Source organism: Mixophyes fleayi, chromosome 6 (assembly GCF_038048845.1).
Source record: "Mixophyes fleayi isolate aMixFle1 chromosome 6, aMixFle1.hap1, whole genome shotgun sequence".
Classification (NCBI taxonomy): Eukaryota; Metazoa; Chordata; class Amphibia; order Anura; family Limnodynastidae; genus Mixophyes; species Mixophyes fleayi.
In genome coordinates, this window is record NC_134407.1 from 202,772,568 (window position 1) to 202,798,266 (window position 25,699).

At 41.6% G+C, this 25,699-nt stretch overlaps 1 protein-coding gene across 4 annotated transcripts in view; it reads left to right on the forward strand.

Moving 5' to 3' along the window:
- LOC142095217 (ATP-binding cassette sub-family A member 9-like) overlaps positions 1 to 25,699 on the forward strand; it is a 127,184-nt gene that overhangs the window by 40,898 nt on the left and 60,587 nt on the right. For all 4 annotated transcript variants that reach the window (XM_075178102.1, XM_075178105.1, XM_075178103.1 and 1 more), the window contains 7 exons: positions 1,561 to 1,746; positions 10,013 to 10,160; positions 12,492 to 12,657; positions 15,438 to 15,496; positions 16,585 to 16,695; positions 23,124 to 23,299; positions 23,426 to 23,545. In XM_075178102.1, the coding sequence (XP_075034203.1) occupies positions 1,561 to 1,746; positions 10,013 to 10,160; positions 12,492 to 12,657; positions 15,438 to 15,496; positions 16,585 to 16,695; positions 23,124 to 23,299; positions 23,426 to 23,545 (966 nt within the window). The remainder of the gene's footprint in view (positions 1 to 1,560; positions 1,747 to 10,012; positions 10,161 to 12,491; positions 12,658 to 15,437; positions 15,497 to 16,584; positions 16,696 to 23,123; positions 23,300 to 23,425; positions 23,546 to 25,699) is intronic.

The following is a 25,699-nucleotide window of genomic DNA, read 5'->3' on the forward strand; positions in this document are numbered from 1 at the left end:
TAATATTCCCACCCGCCAACAAGAGCATACCTGACATTTCTATCTCTGTTGATAACATGACCATAAATCCCACCCCACAAGCTCGCTGCCTAGGTGTAATCCTTGATTCACGCCTATCCTTTGTTCCCCACATTGACTCTATATCTAAATCATGTTACATACATCTAAAGAACATTTCCAGAATCCGCACATATCTCACACAAGACACTGCTAAAACCTTAATTCATGCACTAATCATCTCCCGCATTGACTATTGCAATTCCCTCCTTACTGGTCTTCCCAAAAACAGACTCAAACCCCTAAAATCTATTTTGCATGCTTCGGCAAGACTGATTTTCCTTGCAAATAGCTATTCCTCTGTTGAATCACTCTGTATGTCTCTACACTGGCTGCCTGTCTTCTACCGAATCCAATATAAAATACTTTTACTAACCTACAAGGCCATCAACAAAGCTGCACCAACATACATCTCCTTTCTTGTCTCAAAATATCTCCCAACTCGGCAACTCCGTTCTGCAAAAGATCTGCGTCTCTCATCCACCCTCATTACATCCTCCCATTCCCGGTTACAGGACTTTTTTCGGGCTGCACCCACTCTATGGAACTCTCTCCCTCGCACAATAAGACTCTCCTCTGTTCTACAAACTTTCAAGCGTTCTCTGAAAACCTACCTATTCAGACAAGCTTATAATATTCCTCAACCACCATCTTAACCTCACTACCTTTAGCCTGTTACACAATTTCACACAAGACAACTACCCCCGGACCAACATTGTTGTGTGACAGGATCATTTAGCTTATGAGTCACCCTACCTTTGCAGTCTGGCTGGGCCAAGATGCAAAATGTATACTTAACCTCATGTGTCAATCTCCCATTGTCCCATAGATTGTAAGCTTGCGAGCGGGGCCTTCTCACCTCTTTGTCTGTTTTACCCAGTTTGTTTATTAGTTTATTACGTTTGTCCCCAATTGTAAAGCGCTACGGAATATGTTGGCGCTATATAAATAAATGATGATGATGATGATGATTTAAGTGTGAAACATTAAGAAGTGGTTCTGGTGAACTTAAGGACAACATAATAATTTCTCCGTGGTGTCAGAAAAGTTCATTGCTAAGTGACTAAGGTGACGCCAGTGACGGCCATCTGTTCAGATTGCTGTATCTGGGACAGGCTGGCCATTCGTGACAGTGCTGGTGGGCCATTTTTTAAATGGAACTTTTTTTCCTATGTGGCCTACAATGGATCAGAAAATAAAAAACAAACAAATATTTTATTCTATATTGAATGAAGTGGTGAACAATGGGTTTCAGGGAGTATGGGCAAGGGACTTTTTACAAATTTGCAATTTTGTTAATTTTCCCGGCCTCAGCGCCTTTTCAACTTTTGGAGTATTTTAGGAGAAAAACTGAAAAACTGAAAATGTTATTCAATTAAACTACTACAACTGAAAATAGCGCTTTGTTCTGTTTACCATTTACATCCAAATTTCATCATAACACATGCCTACATAGTTATTGCTAGATTATATTAGTTACAATAACTTTTTATTTTCTTCCAGATATGTTTCACATTCATGTTGAGCGCCCTCTTCAGGAATCCCAGAGTCACCGCCATAGTAGGATTTTTCATCACACTCTTCATATCTGCGTTAAGCCTCCTATTGCTTCTGAAAAACATTCCCAAGGTTGTGGAAGTCTTACTATGCGTGCTGCCCCCATTTGCCTTCTCAGTGGGACTGACAGAGGTAATGAATGGCCGTTTCACACAGTTGTATATAATTCTGCATGGTGAGGGTTGATGGTGCGAAATATTCCTGATGCCACTAAGATACATTGTTAGTGAATCAATGAAGGTAGGATGATAGAAATAGAAGTGGCACAAATATCAATAATATTTCTGATAAATCTGTAAGTATGGCTGTATAATTCTGTGTAGGTGAGAAATTGAGAATATTTGGAATATGGTGGAAATAAAATCATTGCACTGATTACAAATGTAAAATTAAATTAAAATACAGTAGATAAAACACAAATATGATTGTTAATGTTCCTCAGAAATGCTATACCACATAAGGAGCTTTGTTGTGTACTATAGCTCAGTATCTGGAGTAGTTGACACTGTCAAGCGCCGTCCCCGCACTACTCCTGGGTGCCGGGGGAACGGCCACCTGACTGCCCTCTCGCTCGCTTTTTCCGGCCATTGACTTCCCTCCAGCCCGCGCATGAGCACTTCAGCCAAGTCCCGTTGCTAGGGAGCGGGACACTCTCTCCGTGGCTCCGTCAGCAGTCAGATGTGCCCAGCCCGCGAAATCCCTCTCCTCCAATCAGTGTCCAGCGTTCCAGAGTCCTTCTCCCTGTTCCTGTTTATTGGTATTGCTCCTTACCTTCAGGTTGTTCCTTGACTACCCCTTTTTCTTTGTGATTTGGTACCTTTTGTCCGCTAGTTCCTGACCTCGGCTTTTCTGACCATTCTTATGGATTCCCCTTTGTAGTTCGCCTCGGCCATCCTGTGTACACACCATTGCACTGTTGACTACCTGAGAGAACCACAACCTGCGCACCTCCCGCAGCCAAGCCCATACCTCCTTGCGGGGGTCCCTTATGAATACCATGGGTGCGCTAGACTCAGCGCCTCTCAGTCTAGTTGCGTCAATACCAGTCAGTGGCTACCTCCATACTTCAAATGTGACAGTATACTCTGGCCATAAGTACTCAGGAACCATCAGCCCGGGATTTTCTCCTACACTTGTCTCAGCGAGTAGATTAGCTGGAAGCTAACCAAGCTCATCTCTTGCAATGCCTTCAAAGTGTGGCTTCCCGTCCCCTGCAAAGCTCTTTGCCAGATCCTCCTGTCACACCCACCAGGAATGTAACCACCTCTGCTGCTACTGTCTCCACCAGTTCTGCCAGCACCAGGAAGTTACACATACCCCCTCCAGAGAAATTTGACGGCGATACCAAAAAATGCTGTGGACTCCTCAATCAATGTGCCATACAGTTCAAATTGACACCAAAGAACTGTTCCTTGGACAAAACCAAGGTGGCATACATTATCTCTTTCCTTTCGGGTCAAGCCCTGGCTTGGGCATCTCCCTTATAGGAGCGAGACGACCCTCTGCTTCAAAACTGTACGACTTTTATCGAAAATTTTCGCATGGTTTTTGACCAACCTCGGCTCCTAAGTCTACGTCAAGGAACACTCTCTGGTGGTCAATAGGCAGTGCAATTTCGGACCCTGGCATCAGACCTCCGCTGGAATGACGAAGCCTTATCTGCTACCTTCTGGCAAGAGTTAAATCACTGCATAAAAGATGATCTGGCATCTTGAGATCTTCCTTCCAAATTAGACAACCTAAACTCTTTATGTATTAAAGTGGACATACGTCATCATGAATGCACAAAGGAACTTGATTGAGGTCGCCGCTCCTTTCCTTGCTTGGCTCCTCATTTTCTGCCTCTTGCGTCCCCTACAGAGGCAAATAGGTTGGTCACTCCTTTCTTCTGAAGAACGAGATAGACGTATGAAGAATCGTTTGTGTCTTTATTGTGTGGAGCCTGGACATTTTTCCACCTGTTCCAAAAGGCTGGGAAATGCCCCATCCTAGGTGATAGCTGAGAGGTCAGCCTAGCATTCCAGTCCTTTTCTCCATGTCCTCAAAAAGAATCTGAGTTTATTATGCCTGTTACCATTCTTTCTCCTGATGGCCTGCAACCGATGTTTGCCTTCATGGACTCGGGGTCCGCTGGGAACTTGATATCCTCCAGTTTGGTTTCTAAGCTTCATCTCCAGACCACTCGTTTGTCACAACCTTTGGCGCTGACTGCTGTAGATGGAAACCGAGTCTCTAATACCTCTGTCACCTGTATTACGGTTCCTATTCGGCTGTTGGTAGGAGCTCTCCACTCTGATTGGTTAAATTTCCTGGTACTACCGCAATCTGTCAACCCGATTATTTTGGGCCTTCCCTGGTTAAAGACACACTCTCCACAATTCGATTGGCATCACGCACAAGTGGTTTCCTGGGGCTCATTATGCAAGGCACGTTGTTTGAAGCCAGTGGTTCCTGCTAATTTAGTTATTTCCAGTCGAGTGAGCTCTCATCAGGTAATTCTCCCCAAAGTATATTCTGACTTCTGCAACACGGTTGCTGCAGAAGGACTACTTGCTCATCGTCCTTGAGAGAAACCATACCTAGGGGTAGAGTCTTTCCATTATGATTACCAGAAACTCAAGCTATGTTGGAATACGTTTCTGAGAATCTCAAAAGAGGTTTTATCGGAAAATCTTCTTCCCTTGTGGGCGCAAGTTTCTTTTTTGTAAAAAAAAGATGGTTCGCTTAGACCATGCATCGATTATTGTTATCTCAATGCCATAACAGTGAAAAATCGATATCCACTTCCGATTATTTCCGAATTATTCAACCTCATTCGCGGGGCACAAATCTTCTCCAAGCTGGACCTTAGGGGTGCTTATAACCTAATCAGGAGTCGACAAGGAGATGAATGGAAGACCGTCTTCAACACCAGGGACGGTCACTATGAGTAATTTGTAATGCCCTTTGGGCTCTGTAATGCCCCTTCGGTCTTCCAAGAATTTGCTAACCAAATTTTTGGGGATCTTTTATATTCTTCTGTTGTCTATTTAGATTATATTTTAATCTTCTCGCAAGACCTCCATTCTCATCGAGTACAGGTTAGAGAAGTGCTTGTTTGTCTACGAAACAACCATCTCTATTGCAAGCTTGAGAAATATCTTTTCGAAGTGCCTCAAGTACCCTTTCTAGGATTCTTGGTTTCCAGAACTGATCTTCAAATGGACCCTAGCAAGGTAAAAGCCATTCTCAATTGGCCCCAACCAAGGGGTTAAAGGCCACCCAACGATTTATCGGATTTACAAATTACGATCTGCAATTTATCAAGAATTTTTCCACTCTTATCTCTCCCATCATGTCCCTTACTCGTAAAGGTGGTCAAGTTGAAACTTTGCCTACCGATGCAGTCCTTGCATTCAAATCTCTCAAAGAAGCCTTCTCTTCAGCTCCGATCCTAAGACAACCTGTGTCACGGGCACTAGGAGTCTTTGCCCAGGATATCACCAGATGATGGACTTACCAGAGTAATATAGCTGGTACTATGGTTCTCTGGTAGCAGGGTGACAACGGAACAGGAGAAACAGCAGATGGTGAGAGAATGCTCAAGGAAAGTCTATGACTAGCAGCAACTGGTAATGAGTAGATGAATGTACACGAGGAACCAGATGGACAAGGAAACGTGAGGAGAGTCAGTGGTCTGCGTATAGCAAGTTGTACCACTGCTATAGTGAGGAGGAATGTCCAGGAGAAGCGAGGAGGTAGTGAGAGTCAGCGGTCTACGTATAGCAAGTTGTACCGCTGTCTATAGTGAAGGAATGGAATCCAGGTGAAAGTAGGTAACAGGGAAGTCAGTGGTCTGCGTATAGCAAGTTGTACCACTGCTTATGTGAGAGGATACTTGAAACTGGTGTCACAGGGAACAGGAGTCAGTGGTCTGCGTCAGCAAGTTGTACCACTGCTATATATATATGAGGAGGGGCACGAGGAGATGAATGTAAAGCAGAGTATACACGGGGCACACAGAACTTGATCCCACGATGATATCCACAATACAACGATAACTGACAAGCACTGCTTGAAGTATACAAAGTCACAATAGCTATCCAGGCAATAGGAAACAAAGTCAATGGTAACAATAGCTTCAGTGGATAGGAGGCTCCGGAGGAGAACACAACTCAGTCCAGATGGATATGCAATACAAAAGCAAAGTCAATGGAAAGTATGCATACCGCGGTTCAGGAGAGCAGGCTGTCAGAGAGACGTGCAGGGATACCTGAACGGCTGAAGGCCAGCAGGAGGAGAGACCACTGGAGGGTGGAAGCGGTAATCAGGTTGGTGCAGCGCACGACAGGTAATCCAGAATCAACGAAGCAATACTCAGGAAGCAGTAGTAAGTGAAACTGGAAACATGATGAACACGGGAGAGTTGAGGCTGTCTGGTATCCAGTAGTAGTGGTGGAGGCAGCGGAGAGAAGGCACGCTGAACACGGGAGAGTAGAGGCGGTCTGGAACCCTGTAGTAGTAACGGAGGCAGCGGAGAGCTGACACGATAAACACAGGAGAGTTGAGACGATCAAGAACTCTGTAGTAGTAAGGCAGCAGATAGGAATCAGCTAAGTGCTGGCACGATGAACACAGGAGAGTAGAAACGAACAGGAGTCCGGTAGTAATAGCAGATAGGAATCAGCTGAGTGTAGGCACGATGAACACAGGAGAGTTGAAGTGGTCTGGAAACCACAATAGCAGTAAACAGGAATCAGCAGGAGCTGAATACACGAGAAACACAGGAACACCTTCAGAGGCTCATGGGTAATGAGACTCCAAGATCAGGCAACCAGGTAATGATCACAGGTGGTTTAAATAGGGAGGGTTGCCTGATCATCCAATCAATTAAAAGCAACAGGTACTGAAGGTATGATAAGGGCTGCACATGTGCAGACCCTCAGGATGGCGGACGGCCACTGTTCCTGAACACACGGGAAATGGCACTCACAGTCCGGTGAGTGACAACCTGATCATTTTAAACCCTTCTTTCTGGAGGTGGATGCCTCTCTGGTAGGAATAGGAGCTGTCCTCTGGTTCTTTCCCTGCGGGTTCTTCTCTAAAAACTTTCCTCTAATGACTCCAATTACGGCATTGGAGACAAGGAACTTAAATTAAAGTTGCTTTGGAAGAATGGTGTTATTTGCTAGAAGGATCCCGCTTTGCAGTCACAGTGTTCACGGATCATAAAAACCTTACTTATCTCCAATCCGCCCAATGTTTAAACCCCAGGCAAGCCCCTTGGTCACGATTCTTCAACAGATTTCAGCTAAATTTGATCTTTCGACCAGGCTCCAAGAATTTCTGAGCTGATGCCCTCTTTCGATCCTTCGATCCTACTGATGCAAATTCCGTTACAGTTAAACCTATCATCAATCCCGTTCAGATTATTGCACTGATTCAATACACAACTAAGTCTCCTCCTGTGGGTCGTTCCTTCGTTGATGTCCACTTTCACCCTAAAATCATGAAATCGGGTCACAGTTCTAAATTTGCCGGCTATGCAGGTATCCAGAAGACTGTGGCTTTTCTCTCTCGGAATTATTAGTGGCCCTCCTTACCCTCAGATGTTCGCAAATTCATTCAGACCTGCGAGGTTTGTGTTCATTCAGACCAGACGTTCTCCTCCTGGTCTCCTTCTTCCACTCCCAGTACCTGAGACTCCCTGGTCTAGTATCAGGATGGATTTTATCACGGATCTCCCAGGTAGCCACAAATTTAACAACATTTGGGTCGTGGTAGATCGTTTTTCCAAATATGCCCACTTTGTTCCCCTTAAAGGTTTACCATCTGCTCCTGTATTGACACACCTGTTCATCGAACACATCTTTCGCATCCATAGCTGCCCTTGTGAGATCATACAAGATCGCAGGGTGCAATTTATTTCTAGGTTTTGGAGACCTTTCTGTAATCATCTTGGGATCAAATTAAAATTTTCCTTAGGATACCATTCTCAGACTAATGACCAAACCAAGCGGGTCAACCAGGATCTCGAGACTTACCTCCGTTGCTGTTGTTCCGATCAACAGAACTCCTATATTAGGATTCCACTTCCACTGGCACATTGCCAGAGTATTGGTTCACCAGTCTCCAGTGTTTCCAGAGTCCTTCTACCTGTTCCTGTTTATTGCTATTGGTCCTGACCTTCGACTTGTTCCTTGACTACCCCTTTGTCTTTGTGATTTGGAACCTTTTGTCCGCTAGTTCCTGACCTTGGCTTTACTGACCATTCTTCTGGATTCCCCTTTGTACTTTGCCTCGGTCATCCTGTGTACACTTCATTGCACTGGCTACCTGGGAGAACCGCGACCTGCGCTCCTCACGCAGCCAAGCCCGTAGCTCCTTGCGGGGGTCCCTGGTGAATACCGGGGGTGCGTTAGACTCCACGCCTCTCAGTCTAGTTGCGTCAATACCAGTCAGTGGTTACCTCTGTACTTCAAACGTGACAGACACACGTTTTATTTGTAAATCCTGCTGCCTTGTGACCATCTTTCCTGTCTTTTCCTTCTTCTGTGGTTCCTCATCCCCTCTACCCTCCAGACACAGAGGAGACTATTAATGTAATATTTGCCTACTCTCCTGGAGTTTCCAGGAGGCTCCCCCGAATTTCAGGGGCATTGTATAGGAGTGGACGGGACAATGTCACCACACACCATCCAACCCCCTGTCACATGACCTGTCCTCTGGTATCTGCCGGAAGACAGGTCATAAAAGTTGGCAAGTATGATTATCTCTCATCGACGCTAATCGCAGCAATAAGAGGTACATTTTCGGATCAATTTATGATCCTCCGGGACAACACCTCTGATAAGAAGATGCCCCGGTGATGACAATTACATTCAAAAAGCGTAAGCTTTATCATTCTGCCCCACCCCCCCCCCCCCAGCAAAACTATCTGCGCATATGGCAATAATTTGACAGGGGGATGCCTCTGAAAAGATCCCCATTGAATTTGTGTCAGAGTGCCCATAAACTTTAGCTGCTAACACAATTTTCAAATGGCGTTAGCAGCCAACTACAAGCTCAGAAAAACGAAGCTTTTCATCACTTGGTAAATGGATTCCAGTTTACACTTCACATAGAAAATTATGAGGACTTCGGCACTGAGCGCTAATATGGTTAAAGCAGGAGATATCTTCAATATATCCTGTTTTAACCTGTTGTTAAATAGCCCTAATATTAATATTTGACTTGATGTAACATGCGGAAACAGCCATTACCATTTGATTTAAGGCAAATGAATGTTCGATAAATAGGCACAACAGTGAGATTATAGAGCCCACTTGACACACAATTTTAGCCATTAGCATTGTGAATGCAAATCACTGGGCAATGGTATACTCTAATTGTCTTTGACCCCAGGTGGGTCTATTAATGGGCCTCTCTCATTTGCCAGCACCTACAAAATGTATCAAAGTTCCTGTAAGTACATACCTTGCAACACTATGAATGAATAGAGAAGCTATGGGAGCTGACCCTATTATAATGTGTCACTGACTTTTATTATTTAAGGAATAGCTGTGCTCTGGTGTCTGTACTATACATTAATGTATAGCATATAGTGTGATCTAGTATCCTCTTTCTCCAGTACTAAATTCATCAATTCATTTGTACTGTGTTGCCTCTGCGTTACACAGTTTTTTCTGTAATTAGCAGGTTTTTGCCATCTGGACGAACCTGCCATCTACTGTTACATTTGGGCTATCCTTTATGTTTAGGCTTTTTGGAAGAATAATTAAATTGTTTTTTTTAATTTATATTGTACTAAAGTTGTATCCGAATATGTAACTTTCCAATCACATTATCCTAGTAAGTCTAGATACAATGTGAAAATGTTTTGCACTTTGTGTACTAAGAAATGAGAATATAGAAGTCATTTAATATTGTGTGTTGTGCCTTTAAGATTGCTTCAAATATAATTCAGTAGTTAGCAAGAAAAATAATGAGTATGTGGCCAGGTTCCAAGAAATGTGTAATATATGTTTAAAAGTAGAAGATAAGAGAGGTGCTAGCAGCAGTAGTTTATGATAAATAATAATATAATGTAAGCCTCTCGGAATTTACTCTGCAATGCTAAAACCATGTAATGACAGATTTATAGTTCCAATTATTTTAGATATATGATGCCAGCTGTTATCTCTTTTTTACACAATCAAATAGTTTCAGAGTGTTATAAAGAAGTGTAACTTTGATTTGAATAAACAGAACAGCTTCTTACTACAACCAGATCCTGTGTTGTGAGTTTCTGTTTCCCGGCAGTGAAAGTTTCCTCTGTTTGTGTATGAACTAGCTTTGATCAATTGGTAGCATACTTTGGATTTGACAGTACCCTCCTTTTGATGCTTCCTGGTTAAATATGGCTTCTCTTTAATTTCAGAGCATTCACCTAGAAGCTGAAATGCAAGGGGTATTTTTCACAGACATAACAGGCAATTCTTCCCATGTGCTTTCCAGCTGTATCAGTCTGATTCTAAACTCTGTGTTATACATACTGCTCACACTTTACTTTGACAAAGTTCTGCCAGGTAAGGGAAGCGAATATTTAAGTGTGTAAATATTCTTGTATTAAAATTTGAAGATAACGCATATATAAATTATTTGAACTATACATTATTTGATCCTATTGTGTTTAGAGAAAGGAAAATGTTGGTTCCTGTGCACCTCAACTTACTGCTGGCTTAATGACAAGTGAGGCTTCATAGGACGAACGCACTTAAAGGGTGGCAGGGTTTGTAATAAGCTGAACACTAACCTGAAGGGGTTAACATTGGGTTGGGCCCGACCAATGTGAGCTTCTGGGGGAGGGACCTTGTTTTATATAGTAGGCTGCACTTCCTGTGCTGCCTCATTCCACAGCATGAGATCCCACCCACCCACTCCTCGTTGTTGGCTTTTTCTGGGTTAATGTTGCGGTAGGAAGGCACTGCGTTCAGCGGCTGATTTGTGGGCGCACAGGTAGTTGGTCGTAGGTCACTGACCACTAGGTGGCACCAGTAACTCCTTTTCGGTCCTTCGGTGAGGAGGGTCCCTGTCCGGCTCGGTGAGGGAGGGCAGCGTGAGTTTTAAAGGGGCAGTCACTCTGACGCCAACTCAGCGCAACTTATGATGGGATTTGTTCCCCGTGGTTGTGGACGTACGGCGGTTTGACCCAGTCCACTTGTGTGATAGTGTTACCAGCTTGAGAGCTGTTTGGCAGTGCCCTTTCTCCGCCACCATAGGTTTAGTTAAAAATAAAAACTCATAATAAAAGTTCTCGCAATTTCTTAATAACTTATCCAAGTCTCCGTGTGTTTATTTGCATGCAAATGTTTAGAATTTTAAAGGTGTGATGTGAGGTTTATGGGGACATACACAGTGAGCCCTTTATTAAAAAACTGTAAGAAAACTATAAATAAAATGAGGCCTTCTCTTTACTTTTGTAACTGTGAATGAAATAATAAAAGGTAAACGGTTTAAACTATGTAATGACCAGAAATTTGATAATTGGTATTGGATAAAAATGAAATAGAATGTCAGCTTAATGTGGAGAAATCACGGCATACATATAGTACATTGCTTTTCACTTATCAAGCATTGCAGTACAAGATAGAAAAATGAAGTAGGAGACAAAGCTGTAACGGAAGAGAAAATCTAAAATATATTTGAAATAATCTCAAAATCTCCTTATAGATAACTATTATGGAACGACAATTTTACACCAAGTTATATATTTTTTTTAAGTGTGTTAGTGCTGAATCCTTAATTTAAATAGTTTTTTGCTGTGATCTCTTATAATAATTGTAGATGTTGGTGTAGAAAGATTGGAGTGACAACTCTCAGGAGTGAAACATAAAGTGTTTACTCAGAATAACTCAGAATAGAGAACAAGAACTTCCCAGCATGCATAGCCCATGACCTCACTTCCTGCCAGGCTCTTGCAGGGCATACATTTAGAGTATTTTTTTATTCTCTTCATACAAGATCATTTCCTACTATTGTAATGTGTCATAAACTGAGGTTGTCAGAAAAAAAAGGACATGAAAAAGGTCAAAGTTATGGCTATTCTATAAAAGTAATGTTTGTGTTGTTGCATAAACCATAGATAAAGATGGAAGTAGACTAAAGAAATGTCAATTCGAAGCAACGTGTCTCCAGAACGTCCACAGAGACACATCGCTCCAATGTTATGGCAGGAATCTCCGCTCATGTTTGAACCTCCCCCTTAATGTTCGAAATTGTAAAAAACAAACAAACAAACATAGTACAAATCCTCCTCTTTATATAATATCCCCCTTGTATCTGGTAAATTGATACATAGTAATTTATATCTGACATAGTCAAGGGAGTACAACTGGACATCCTACGAGACGGGCCTATGTGGAGTACATCTTAAAATGCAAGGAAAGGCCTGTAATTAAATTTATCTCCTTATACGAACTTAATACAACGCAAACACAAAGTTACGAAAGATTAAGTTTCAGGTGTAAGGAAAGCTCTCTTCCCCTAGGCAAGTGGGGTGAAAATCCCTTATTTTACAATTGCATTGTGAACCAAAAGCAATCTTCACCATTTTCAGGTCCCGCAGGTGCTTCATAAGATACTGAGTGTGAGTCAAACAGGGGGGTGTACACTAAAAGCGAGAGCTGATTGGACAAGTGATGTTCCACATTCAGTGAATGCTCTTTAATTTCTCTCATTGATAACTGTCTGAATCTAGGCTCAGGCTCCCGTTACACTAATGTGGGAAGATTGTTGTGACACCTCTATATGAAACAACATTCATACATCCAATTTGTTTATTTTCTTTCTTGTTAATTTGACCCAACTCACATTCACCCATATAATGATACAATTAATCAAATTTCCCTCATCATCAGATAAGAATGGGATGAAGTATGAGCCTCTCTTCTTCATCAGATCCTCATATTGGTCAAGAAAAAAGATGGTCCCTCCAAGTTCACAGGTTGAGAGAAGGGAAGAGTCTGATTATGACGATTACAATGAAAAAGTTCCCAGCTCATTACATGGAAAAGAAGCAATAAGGTATTTTACTGAATGTTTGAATATTATTTCAGATAATGATGCATAATCATTAGCAGATCCGGATTAAATGGGGAATATTACTAGGGTAGGGCTGGCACATTTTAGCCCGGGGGGGCAAGACTCGACTCAGCAGCCTATTTTAATGGGAAAAAAATGTAGGTGACACAGCCCAAGGGAGCCCACTATGGGACTGGCCCGGGGAACAGGTGCCCCCTGCCCCCCATCCCAGCCTGCCCCTGAATATTACTACCTACCCCTGTCCTGAGTTCTTGGCTGTCACTCTCTCATCACCCAGCTCATATCAGCCTTATGTTGCTAAGCAACTTTTTCTAGTGTGATTCCTTTGGGTCCTGGTGCTGGGGCCCCGTATGCAGTCACTGGGAGATGTGAATAACAATGCTAGAGGGGGCGTTACATACAGAAGTACCACCCTTGGGTAAGTTTGAGTAATGGTGGATGACAGCAATCTGTTGTTATCCATCGTTTTGGAATTATCAATATGTCAGATATCTTATATAGTATCATTGCCCGGAACCTCTTGGGTTTACTATATCAGCTCAAATTTCCTGCCAGGAACATTTTCTCCTGGAAACTGTAAGATTCAGCATTCCATTCCTAGAAGTAAAAAAACATTGCTGGTTGTTGTGATATTTGAATGGTAAGGAAAATGTCCTCTTTGTTCAGGGGAAAGTTTAAGCAAATAAAGAAAATTAATATTCTATCATGTTATTGTCAGCAAGAGGTCACAACACAGGATTAGAATTTTGTCAGTTTTTCTTTAATAATAGTAACAACCTCTTCATTTCTACCTAGCTAAATCCCAGTTACAGATACTAATTGCAAGGGCAGAAAGTACAACTTGGGCAGCAACCATTAGTAAGGGTGGACTGAAATTGCGGCATTACATACAGTAATCAGGGTGGGCAGAGTGAAGTTTGTGCTACATACTGTCATGCGGACACTGCACTTACCTGCTGGTCCCGGCTCATCCGCCACTTCTTAGGCTTCAGCAATGGGTTCTCTCTCCCACTGTAAACAGCAGGCGCACAGCACTTCCAATACTTAATACTGGCGGTCATGTGATCACAAGCCCTCGGGTGGGATATTCAAATTTCTTCAGTGTTTAAACAGGCTTTGAACACTGATTCAGTATCAGAACAACAAGTTCCCTACCACAGCTTCTGGTCTGCTTTTCATTGTCCTACTCCTTACCTGTCTTTACTTATTGTAACTCCTAGTTTGACCTCTGCTTGATATTTGACTAAGCTCTTGGATTCTGATATGGAACTTTTGTACCAGACCCCGGATTGTTGACCTTCCCTGCTGGATCTTATTCTCCTATAGATGACCTCTCTCCATTATGCCAGAAAGCAGCTCTGAGTGGAGCAAGCCCATACCACCCTGTGGTGGTTCCCGGAGTAACCGGGGGTTTGTCAAACTCTGCGCCTCCATTCTGGTAGCGCAAATTCTAGTTGATAGTTGAAATTCACCCTAGCTGGAAACTGGTTGTAATACATACATTAGCCAGGGTGGGCAGAGAGTGCCTTCCTGATTACATACTGTATATTAATCAGAGAGGGCATAGAGCCTGCTTTGGTTTACATATGTTAACCATGGTATGCAGAGAGTGCGGTTGCATACAGCAGTCAGAATGGGCAGCAAGAGTAAGTCTGGGTTGAATACATTAATCAGGATGATCAGAAAGTGCAGATTGAATTACAGACATTAATCATGGTAGGGTAGAGAGGTATTCCATTAGCTGTGTTTGCCATAGAGAGTAAATGAAGAGTTGCCCATACTCAACCACTCTACTACAAAACCTGCCAACATCTAACCCTAAAATATCCTATTGTACACCTGTAGGTTTCTGTCTATGGTTATGTGCACATGGGTGTTGATAATTCCTATCTCCCCTATATTCACCTGTCTACACTTTCCTCGCTTTCTGTCCCAATGAAAACTTTATTCGGAAGCGCTTTGCTCTACCATGCTGCATATACATACAACAAAATACAATAAAAAATAGCAAAGCATTTGAGAAACAAATCAGTTTTTCTTTTTTAGTGTTTGGGGTTAGATGGATGATATAATGGTCAGAAGACATATGGCTAAGGAATATGGTGACGCTGCCCAATGAGTTTATAATATCAGGGAGTAATCAGACAATCTCTTCTGAACACCTTCTCTGCTTTGCCTTTTTCTTTACTCATTGTTCCTCTGTGGCTGATCTTGGGTGTCTGGCCCAATCACAGCACAACCTGAAGTAAGCATCAGATTGGATTGGAGCAGCAGACCAAGCTGTGGCAAGCCATTTACATTGACACTTGGGGGTAAATTTATCAAGCATCGTGTTTGAAAAAGTGGAGATGTTGCCTATAGCAACCAATCAGATTTTAGCTGTCATTTTGTAGAATGTACTAAATAAATGATAACTAGAATCTGATTGGTTGCTATAGGCAACCCTCCACTTTTTCAAACCCGCAGCTTATAAATTTACCCCCTGGTATTTTTACCAGTGATGATGCTGGAAATGTTAGCTGACCTTAAAAACATTCATGCAACTAACCAGGTGCAAAATCTTATTCACTGCTCCCCTAATGAACATAGCAATATGTTAATCTCTTATAATTATTTATGGATAGGTGATAATGTGTCTTAAAACCATTTGTAGCAGCACAATGATTGGATGCCAAACAATGGAACAAGATTATGATGTTTTACTCGGCTAATAATATTCCTGGTATTTTAACAGATTACCTAATCCTTCTGTTATCTTCTAGGATCAGTAAAATTAAGAAAATTTATAGTGGCAAAGACAAAAAGGTTGAAGCTTTAAGAGGTGAGTTATATAGAGAGCATTAAAGACAAAATCATCAATCATTCATCCAAGATTTAACATGATCCTTTATATAAGGCTATTAGAGCTTTTTCCTTAACTCATCTTTTCATCTGTTTCAAGTTACTCAACAGTAGTTATTATTGCAGTACATGTGGGGCCTGATTCATTAAGACACGTAAATGCCGATATGTGCCGTATTTTGTATAAAAAGGCTCTGCCCATGCCCAGAAATTAACCATACGCCAGAGAACGCTGCAACGTCTTATTCATCCTCAAGTGCAAAGGACCCTTACTGCAGCCTATGACTTCAGGGGCGGAATGGGGAGGGTACTGGTGGTAAGCACGTAGTCAATGTACAGTAAGGGCGTGCCAAGCTCGAGAGCATGCCCCACAGCTGTTTGGCAGTACAGTTTGACATCATTGCAACCTCTATGAATGTTAATTTAAAGCAGCAATGTTGGGTTAAATATTTAAACACTTAACCTGCGGGGTCCTGACATTGCCGCTTTAAATTAACATTCATTGAGGGTGCGATGACGTCAAACTGTACTGCCGAACAGCTGTGCGTTTGGAATAACTTGCTGTCAGCATGATGGTCCCATTGGTGATCTGCAGCGTCGGTTTTCAGGTAAGTCTGTTTATATTTAAATTGTTTTTTGCTCAATTCGGATTTTATTTGTAGGTGTCCTCGGTGTCGGATTTTTCATTATCGTTCAAGCGCACCCAACCCTTTCAGATATGCTCCTTGTTGAATATGGACAGACATATGCCTGATATATGTGCGTTTTAAAAAAACCCGCACCATATGTTCGCTTTGCGTTTCTTGATGAATCAGGCCCGTGATGTACTGTCTGTTCCCTTTTGTGTACACCATAAAAAAGCTCCACCCATGTTGATGATGTCACTAGTGTTGTAGAATAGTATAACAGAAGACAATAGATTAGTCTGAGAAGATGATTTTAGTAATTAATTATATACAAAGAGATGAGTGAGCTGTGAAGCTTAAATTATGGCATCCATAAACTGTCTATGTGTCAGTGCTGTTATGTTCTGTGTTATAGAGCATAGATTGTGTATGTTTACATTAGGGCTTGATTTTGACATCTACGAGGGACAGATTACAGCTTTACTGGGCCACAGCGGAGCAGGAAAAACAACATTACTGAATATATTAAGTGGAATGTGCATGTCAACATCCGGTAAGACATTCTGCTCACATATCCCAAGCTCTCAAGGTCTGAAACTGCATCAGCTATAGATTATTGTTAGTTTAATGATAGTCATTTTAAATGTCTCTGCCCAATTCTCCTTCCAGATAGAATGGTCCTTTACTTTATTAAACTGCCTTCCTGTCTGCCACAGCTGTGCCACTATGTTTCATAGGCATTGTATCTTTTATAAAACTGCCATGTGTTTTTGTCGCTGCTCTGTCACTAATTTCAACCAGCCAGCTTTGGCCAATATTGGTGAAAATGTTGACACTTGTGAAGAGGTCATTAGAAAATAGACTGTAAATGACTGAAATGAATGTTAATGATATATAATCATGAATGTAGGAACAAAAACATCTCAAAACTACATGATTTGACCTTTTTTTTCACAATTTTTCAATTAAATTCAGACCCAAAACCAAAATCAAAACACAGGAGGATTCTTGGTCTAAGCCTAAACCAAAACCAAATATATTTTTAGAACCACAACCACAACCTAAACACGGGGTCTGAGCACATCTGTATTAATAATAGCCACTTTGTTTCACAATTTTCGGCTGTAAGGTTCCCAGTAACAAGCATATAGAAGTCCTAGCCGTATCCTACTGAATCAACTGAAAAGCTTTGCAGGGATTCGCCGGGGAAAGCTTCACCATGAAAAGCATTGGGGGAAGCTTAGTTACCATGGATTTCAATCCTTCTGTTATCACCAGGGGCTCCGGGAAGGGCGGGGAGGGTATTGGGTACAAATTATCTGGGACCCCACTGGAGCAATATAGTTAAAAAATTATTTTAATTTATTTTTTTTAATGTACTCCATCCACCCTTCCCACACACACCCTGCAGGTGGGGTGTGGGGCTGTCCAGGAGCCTGCAGACCAAGCCAGGATCTCCAAAACTTGCAAGATTACAAAATCTTGCAAGACTAAGAGCTTCCCTGCTCACTCTGCAGGATGTTTTCTACTTTGATGTCAGCAACATATAAGTAAGTACAAATGGGCTGGGGGGGTCATAATGTGTCTGGGAGGTCATAATTTGTCCGCAGGGTTATTAATGTTTGTAGGGGGGTTATAATGTGTTTTGAGGGGGTTATAATGTGTATTGGAGTGGGACCATAATGTGCCTGGGTTGTGGCATAATAATATGACTGGAGGGTGGCGTGTTGTGACTGGGGGGTTGGCATGATATGTCTAAGGGGTGGTGTGATGTGTCTAGGGGTAGTGTGATGCGTGATGTGGCAGAGGGGTGGCGTTACACATGATGTGGCAGGGGTTGGCGTGATGCGTGATGTGACAGGGGAGAGTGTGATAAATGTAATATTTTATTATAATGTATGTATAATATACTGCGTGATCTGTGTTATGTTCGGTGTTCACTTATTGCTCAGTTTTCCATATTTACATTTTCCAACAGGTCCTATAAGGGTTGTGAAAGCTGCAGTAAAAGGTAGGTGAGAGTAACACCGTTATAATACATAATGGGGAAATTCAATTAGCCACAAAGTGTCTCCGGAACATCTGCAAGACAATTTGCAGTGAAGATTTGACAGAAATCTTCTCCCATTCCCATTTTTCCTAGCACCTAAATGAGATGAGATGTCTGCATGCCACTTTGTTGGCAATTGAATCCCTCCCAATATGTTATGTCTAAAGAAGTGCAGCCATGCCCCACGTTGACCACGCCCCTAGCATTATGTAGCCATGCCCCTTTGGCGGAAATTGCCGCTGCCCGGCAGCATATAGCCTTCTTACTACTCGCCTGTGGAGGGGGCCCCCAAAAAGTTTCTGTACTGGGGCCCCAAATTCCTCTTGGTGGCCCTGGTTAGCACCATTCAGGATGGCGATAATAGAGTTAAATGAATAACAAAATGCTTTACTAATTATTTAAAGCATTTTTTTCAAGGTGGATAGTTTAAAACTATTTATCTTTTATATTTTAAATCTGTTTTTAACTATTTTTGTTTTAACTTTGTGATTTCAGTTCAACTGCACATGGTGCAGCTGGCTAACTGGGCCCCACATGTGCACAGTCCTCGAGAGTCGCCTTCTGGGTTTAGTTGCCTCTGCAATATTTTAATGATAAACTGTGACAACAACAGATTTTCCAACTATGCATTGTCATAGAGATGATATCCGTTACTTGGCAGGGATATTTCACTAGCAGACCGAGACTAGGGAGGTTCCTTCAACGTAAAATGGTTAGTTTGTGGTACATGTATGTATCTCTTTCTAATGGCAGCATGTATATTATAGTACCAAATGTGATGAACTTAACAAAATTCTCTCTCTTGCATCCTATCTCGGGTTGTGGTAAGTGTGCAGGAGCTGGCACTTAAGGGTTAACTTTCTAAACTGAACTGAAGCTCCTCCCCTCTCCCAACCCTACTGCTCCTCAGTTTACTATTAAGTGCCCAAGGCACTGAGCAAGATTTGTTATGGGGCTGTCTATGGCAAACTAGTTAGCGTTAACACCCCTCTTTCGGAAAGGGCGATTTATTCCAACTTCCTGCTGGTGTAAAAAAACAAACAAATAATTTTGGTTCATCTTGAAGCTCAAGTTCTTGAACACCATTCTTCTAGTGAGGTATCTGAGAGATGGCATGGAGGGCAAATCATTTTTAACATCTATGTACATTAAGGATGTATATCTTCATATCCCGATCTAGGATAGAGACCATAGTCTACACATATTTGTGGTTCAATAGCCCTTCCATTCAGCCTAGCCACTTCTCCTTGATATATGTACCCCAGAGCATAGGCTTTGTCTGACTGAATCTGGGCGGGCTTGTCCTGCAGATTTGATTGGGATCCTATCAGAACATTCCTGTGTAGGTGAATCTGCAGAAAGTACAGCGACTCGGCCTTGAGAAGTAGATCATCCAGGTAAGACACGATTGTAAGTCGACAGACAATTTTTGAATCCTGTCATGGGTGGCACGCTTTCTGCCAGTGATCTCAGTGGTGTACATTCCGGGGATGGAGAATTGACATGATGGCCTCCTGGTTCAATAACAAGGTGCTCATGTTCTTTGCCAGGACCAGGGATCCATTGGCAGCACTAGCGGATGCCATGATGGCAATGTGGAACTTAAAGTTGGTCTATCTGTTCTCTCCAGTTCCACTACACCAGGCCTATCCAACCTGCGGCCCTCCAGATGTTGTGAAACTACAAGTCCCAGCATGCCCTTCCAGCTATCAACTGGTTGTCTACTGGCAAAGCATGCTGGGACTTGTAGTTTCACAACATCTGGAGGGCCGCAGGTTGGACAAGCCTGCACTACACCCTCACATCCCAGGATTGCCAATAAGGATGGAGTTCTGGGCATCCATATGGCTCTAGATTGGCCATGTTGAGCCTGGTATGTTGATGTTCTAAGGATAACAACTTCCTCTGCAGGAAGATCTTATGTCACAGGGTCAGTTCATCCACCAGGATCTTCGTTGTCTGTCTTTAATGGCATGACTGTTGAAGCTAGAATCTTGAGGGGCAAACGTTTATCCGAGGGACCAGATAAAGGCTAAAAGCCAGAAAGCCACTGTCTACACAAGACTATCATAGTGTTTACAAAAGGTATGTTTAGTGTGAATGCAAAGGATTCCACATTTCTTCCTATAGGCTTTCGCATATTCCTTGTTTTCTCCAGGAGGAACTGGATGGCAGACTGAAGCTTGTTTCCATTAGAGTTCAGATATTGGTCTTGTCGTTGTATTTCCAGAGGAAGTTGACTCTGATCCCAAGGTCCAGACTTTCTAACAGAGGTTTTACATATGCAGCCTCCCTACATCCATCCGACAGCACCATGGGATTGTAGCTTGGTTTTTTTGGCTCTTCAACTTCCTCCATTTGAACCTTTGGAGATGGTTGACTTGAAGTACATAACTTGGAAAATCACTTTCCTTCTAGTGATTTCTATATCCCGAAGGGGTTTTTGATTTGAACCCAATAATCCACAGAGATTAGAAAAGTGTCACTCCAGCAGAGTAATCAAAACTCAGTAATTCTCAATAAACTCGCAGACCTCTATTCAGCTCTCACTGGACAGTGATCAGTGAAACATAATACAGTAGTAATAATGCTCACAGCTCAATACAATGTATTGCAGTGAGAGTTTGTGTGATTGCAACAGAGTTGGGATGGGGCCTCGGGGTCAAAGGTGGTTAAAAGGAGGTCAGGAAGGGCTGGGAACATCATGCTGCTTGATCTGCAAATTCCCCATCCAAGCACATCCGGACATGATTTCCGGTTGAAGGTGGGGCATCTGAGAGAAAGCAGATGGACTTACACTGTTATGTTCACATACCTTTCATTTTAAGCAGGGGCTCTCAAGCAGAAGATGGAGTGACTTATGTAAGTAGGATAACATAAATGTTCTATTTCAGGCGGGATGCCCCATTTAAAGGTGGCGTGTCTATATCTTGTAACTAACATGTTTTTAATTGCAAATGGGTCACAACAGGTCGGTAAAGCACTGCAGTCAGTGGCCTTTGGGTGGCACAGGGAAGGGTCATGGGAACACCCTCCCCCCTTTGTGGGGAATCCTTTGTGCAAAGCAAGGGCAAAGGTGGGTGAACTCCAGGGCCTAGGGCACCAGGGACGAGTGGCTGTCCCCAATGGTTATGATTATGGTGTAGCTGGAGTTGGCATTTGCAGTGCTGTTTTTTCCACCATGTTGCAGAAGATTATTAAATAAAGCTGTGACCTCTTTTTCAACACATATTTCTGTCTGACTTATTTATGGATTAGGGTTAATGGTTGGTTTGAAACTTTGAAAAGGAATGGGAGGGTGGGGGGCATCCACCATTAGGCAGCTTACGATTCAAATACACTAGTCACCACTCACAGTATCATCCAGTTTCATATATTTTGATAACTAAAGAATTTATTGAGTCCCATAATGAGATTAGCAAAGGTTGGGGCGAATCTGGTGCCCATGGCAGTCTCAAACTAACAAAAAACAAAATCAATAACACACTGTATCCCCTCAAGTGCCCCATCCATTTAAAAAAACTGCTGCATTGATTCCCTTTATATAGAGAAGATTCTACATCACATGGAAAAAATTTATAACTTTTGTGATGTCCTGCATATGGACATTTCTAAATCTGTTTCTATAATTTAATAATTGTATAATGGATAGCTTCCCCAATGAAATATTTTTTGGATGTTATTATTTTATTCTATGTATGTGCATAGGTACTATTAGGATGTTTATTTAATTTGCGCATATATTATTTCATAAATTGGTTTAATATGGATATTGATTGAGTGTGTGCAATATTGGTTTATTGAAACCCTTAGAACAGTGATCCTGTGCCTCTTCTATTTGATGTATCTAACCGATCCACTTGTGTGCTGTAGATTTTAGCCAACATGTTACATAGAAACATAGAATTTGACAGCAGAAAAGAACTTCTTGGCCTATCTAGTCTACCCATTTTTTAACCTATTTGATCCTTTATTCTTTGTGAAGACATCCTTATGTGTATTCCAAGCATGTTTAAATTGTTCTACTGTATTAGCCTCTACCACCTCTCATGGGAGGCTATTCCACTTATTCACTACCGTTTAGTGAAGTAATTTTTCCTCAAATTTCCTCTGAACTACTTCTCTCCAGTTTTAGTGCATGTCCTCGTGTTCTAATACTTCTCTTCCTTTGAAGAAGGTTTCCCTCCTGTACCTTGTTAAAACCCTTGATGTATTTGAAAGTTTCTATCATGCACCCCTTTTTCTTCTCCGCTCCAAACTATAAATATTAAGATAATTTAGTCTTTCCGGGTAAGTTTTGTGCTGTAGGCCATGCACCATTTTAGTTGCCCTTTTTTGTACAGTCTCTAATGTATTTATATCCTTCTGGAGATATGGCCTCCATAACTGAAAACAGTATTCTAGATGAGGCTGTACTAATGACCTATATAGTGGCATTATTACTTCTTTCTGCTAATGATTCCTCCGCCTATGCAACCAAGCATTTGACTTGCCTTACTCATTGATTTGTTACATTGCTTACCTGCCTTTAAGTCACCTAAAATAGTGACTGATAGATCCCTTTCCTCCTCTGTAAGTGTTTTATGTCAGTAAGAGCTTTATTATCTCTCCATCATCTACTCATTACAATTAAACTTGGCAAGCAGCCATACTAATTTTTTCCTTTATTTAATGAATTCTCTACAAAACAGTTATGCTTTAAGGTCGTGTCACAGAGGTTTGATTTTTTAAGTGTAAGTCAGAAGAAAATTAACAATAATGAGTTCCCAATGATCTCCTCTTGAATTGTGTAAAAATTAAGAAATGAATAGATGTCCATTTAATTCTTTCAACATGCAATGGTAGAAAAATAACAAATACATTTGAGTATAAAAAAAACACAATCACTGGATTTTCCGACCATGTTAATATTTGACCATGATTTTTCTCAGGATCAGTCTCTATCTACAACTATGACCTCTCCAATATGAGCCATCTGGAGCACATACACAAGAGAGTTGGGTTTTGTCCACAGTTTGATGTGAAGTTCGATCCTTTGACAGTGAAAGAAAATTTAAAAGTGTTTGCTAAAATCAAAGGAATCCCTCCCCGCAACGTGGATCGAGAGGTATCAAAATATACATTGTGGAAATATTTAACAAATCTGTAGCACTAACATTTAAAAGTTTTTTGTCACTTTGAATGTACTCAACATGGAGTAAGTGATATGTGCAGCATTGAACTCTCTGTTCAGGTCCATAAGGTCATATCTGATCTGCAGCTGACAGATGTTGAAAATCTTGAAGCTAATAAACTAAGTGGTGGACAGAGGAGAAAGTTAAGTCTTGGAATAGCACTTCTGGGAGATCCACAGGTAAATGCAGTCATTTTGTATATCGATAAGAAATTAGTTTGATGGAAGGATTTACACACAAATGGCTATTACACAGCCAACAAGGAGGATGTTTCTTTAAAACATGTCACTGTATATGGTAGTACAGCTCTGGGGTTATGAGTTTAATTTCAACCAGGGCACTATCTGTGTGGGGTTTGCATGTTCGCCTTGTGTTCATATGAGATTCCTCATGTTCATATGGGTCTCTTAATTCAGACCTTAAGCTCTACTGTGTATTGAAAACATTCTGCATAGTATGTTGGTGCTATATAGTGTCTTGAAGATTTATTCACCCCCATTTGTTTTTTCAACATACGAATCTTATAGCCAGAATTATGCATTTTTAGAATGGAAATTTTATTTTTATTTCATCTTAAGAGAATCCCCCAACATTTAAAGATAATAGTAAGCTATACAGTAGTAACTATTAATATAACTAAAATATAATGTAATAAGTATTCACCATCCCCCCCCCCCCTTGATCAATTCCTAGTCAGACAACACAGGGCTGCTATTACAGCCAGTAGTCTTTATGGATAAGTTTCTATTAGCTTTGAAAACCATGATAAATCAATATTTGCCCATTCCACTTTACAAAATCGCTCAATCTGGTCAGGAGTTGTGGAATGACAATGGGCAGCAAGCTTGGAGGCCTTGCCATAGATTTTTTTATAGGGTTAAGGATTGAGTTGGCCAATCAAGGACATCTGTTTTCAAAATTTTAAGCCAATCCAGTGTTGCTCTTACAACCAACTTCCCAACATTGAGACAAAACAAGCTCTGCTCGATCCTTCCAAACCCTGCCCAAATCATCTCCAAAATAGGCACATTTGGACGAAACTCTGACCATTTTCAAATAAGTCCCTCCCCATTCATGGTCCACAATATGCGACTGTCCCACCAAAATGGGGAAAGTTGGGTATGTTGCAGAATGCTTTGCTTAATTGTCCTCCATAGTTTAAGCTTTTTGAATGTAGCAGTCTTTTGTCAAGGATTTGTCTGTAAATTGTACTATTCACACTCCCATCGATCTTGGCAAGAACCATGCCGCTGAAAAGCATCAGTATAATTTTATGTGAACACTGCCAAACGTCACAGTGTGGATGGTGTTGTCTGGCTGGGATGCAGTGTTTGATTTGTACCATACATAACACAGAACATCCAGACCAAAAAGTTCCACTTTAGTCTACAAGACTTTCTGCAGAACCTCTGTTCTACATCTCTGTACCATCTTCTAGATTTATTTAATACAGTCATGGCCAAATCTTTTGAGAATGACACAAGCATTGTTTTTCACAAAGTTTGCTGCTTCAGTGTTCTTAGACCTTTTTGTCAGATGTTGCTATGGTATACTGAAGTAAAATTACAAACATTTCTTAAGTGTCAAAGGCTTTAATTGACAATTATATTAAGTTTATGCAAAGAGTCAATATTTGCAGTGTTGACCCTTCTTTTTAAAGACCTCTGCAATTCACCCTGGCATGCCGTCAATCAACTTCTGGGCCACATACTGACTGATCAATGCTTGGAGTTTGTCAGTATTTGTAGGTTTTTGTTTGTCCACCCACCTCTTGAGGATTGACCACAAATTCTCAATGGGATTAAGGTCTGTGGGGTTTCCTGGACACAAAATGTCAATGTTGTGATCCCGAGCCACTTATTTATCACTTTTGCCTTATGGCAAGGTCCTCCATCATACTGGAAAAGGCATTGTTGGTCACCAAACTGTTCTTGGATGGTTGGGAGAAGTTGCTCTTGGAGCATGTTTTGGTACCATTCTTTATTCATGGCTGTGTGCTTAGGCAAAATTGTGAGTGAGTCCACTCCCTTGGCCGAGAAACAACCCCACACATGAATGGTTTTAGGATGCTTTAATTGGCATGGCACAGGACTGATGGTTGCGCTCACCTTTCCTTCTCTGGACAACCGTTTTTCCAGATGCCCCAAACAATCTAAAATGGGATTCATCAGAAAAAATGACTTTACCCCAGTCCTCAGCAGTCCAATCCCTGTACCTTTTGCAGAATATCAGTCTGTCCCTGATGTTTTTCCTGGAGAGAAGTGGCTTCTTTGCTGGCCTTCTTGACACCAGGCCATCCTCCAAAAGTCTTCGCTTCACTGTGCGTGCAGATA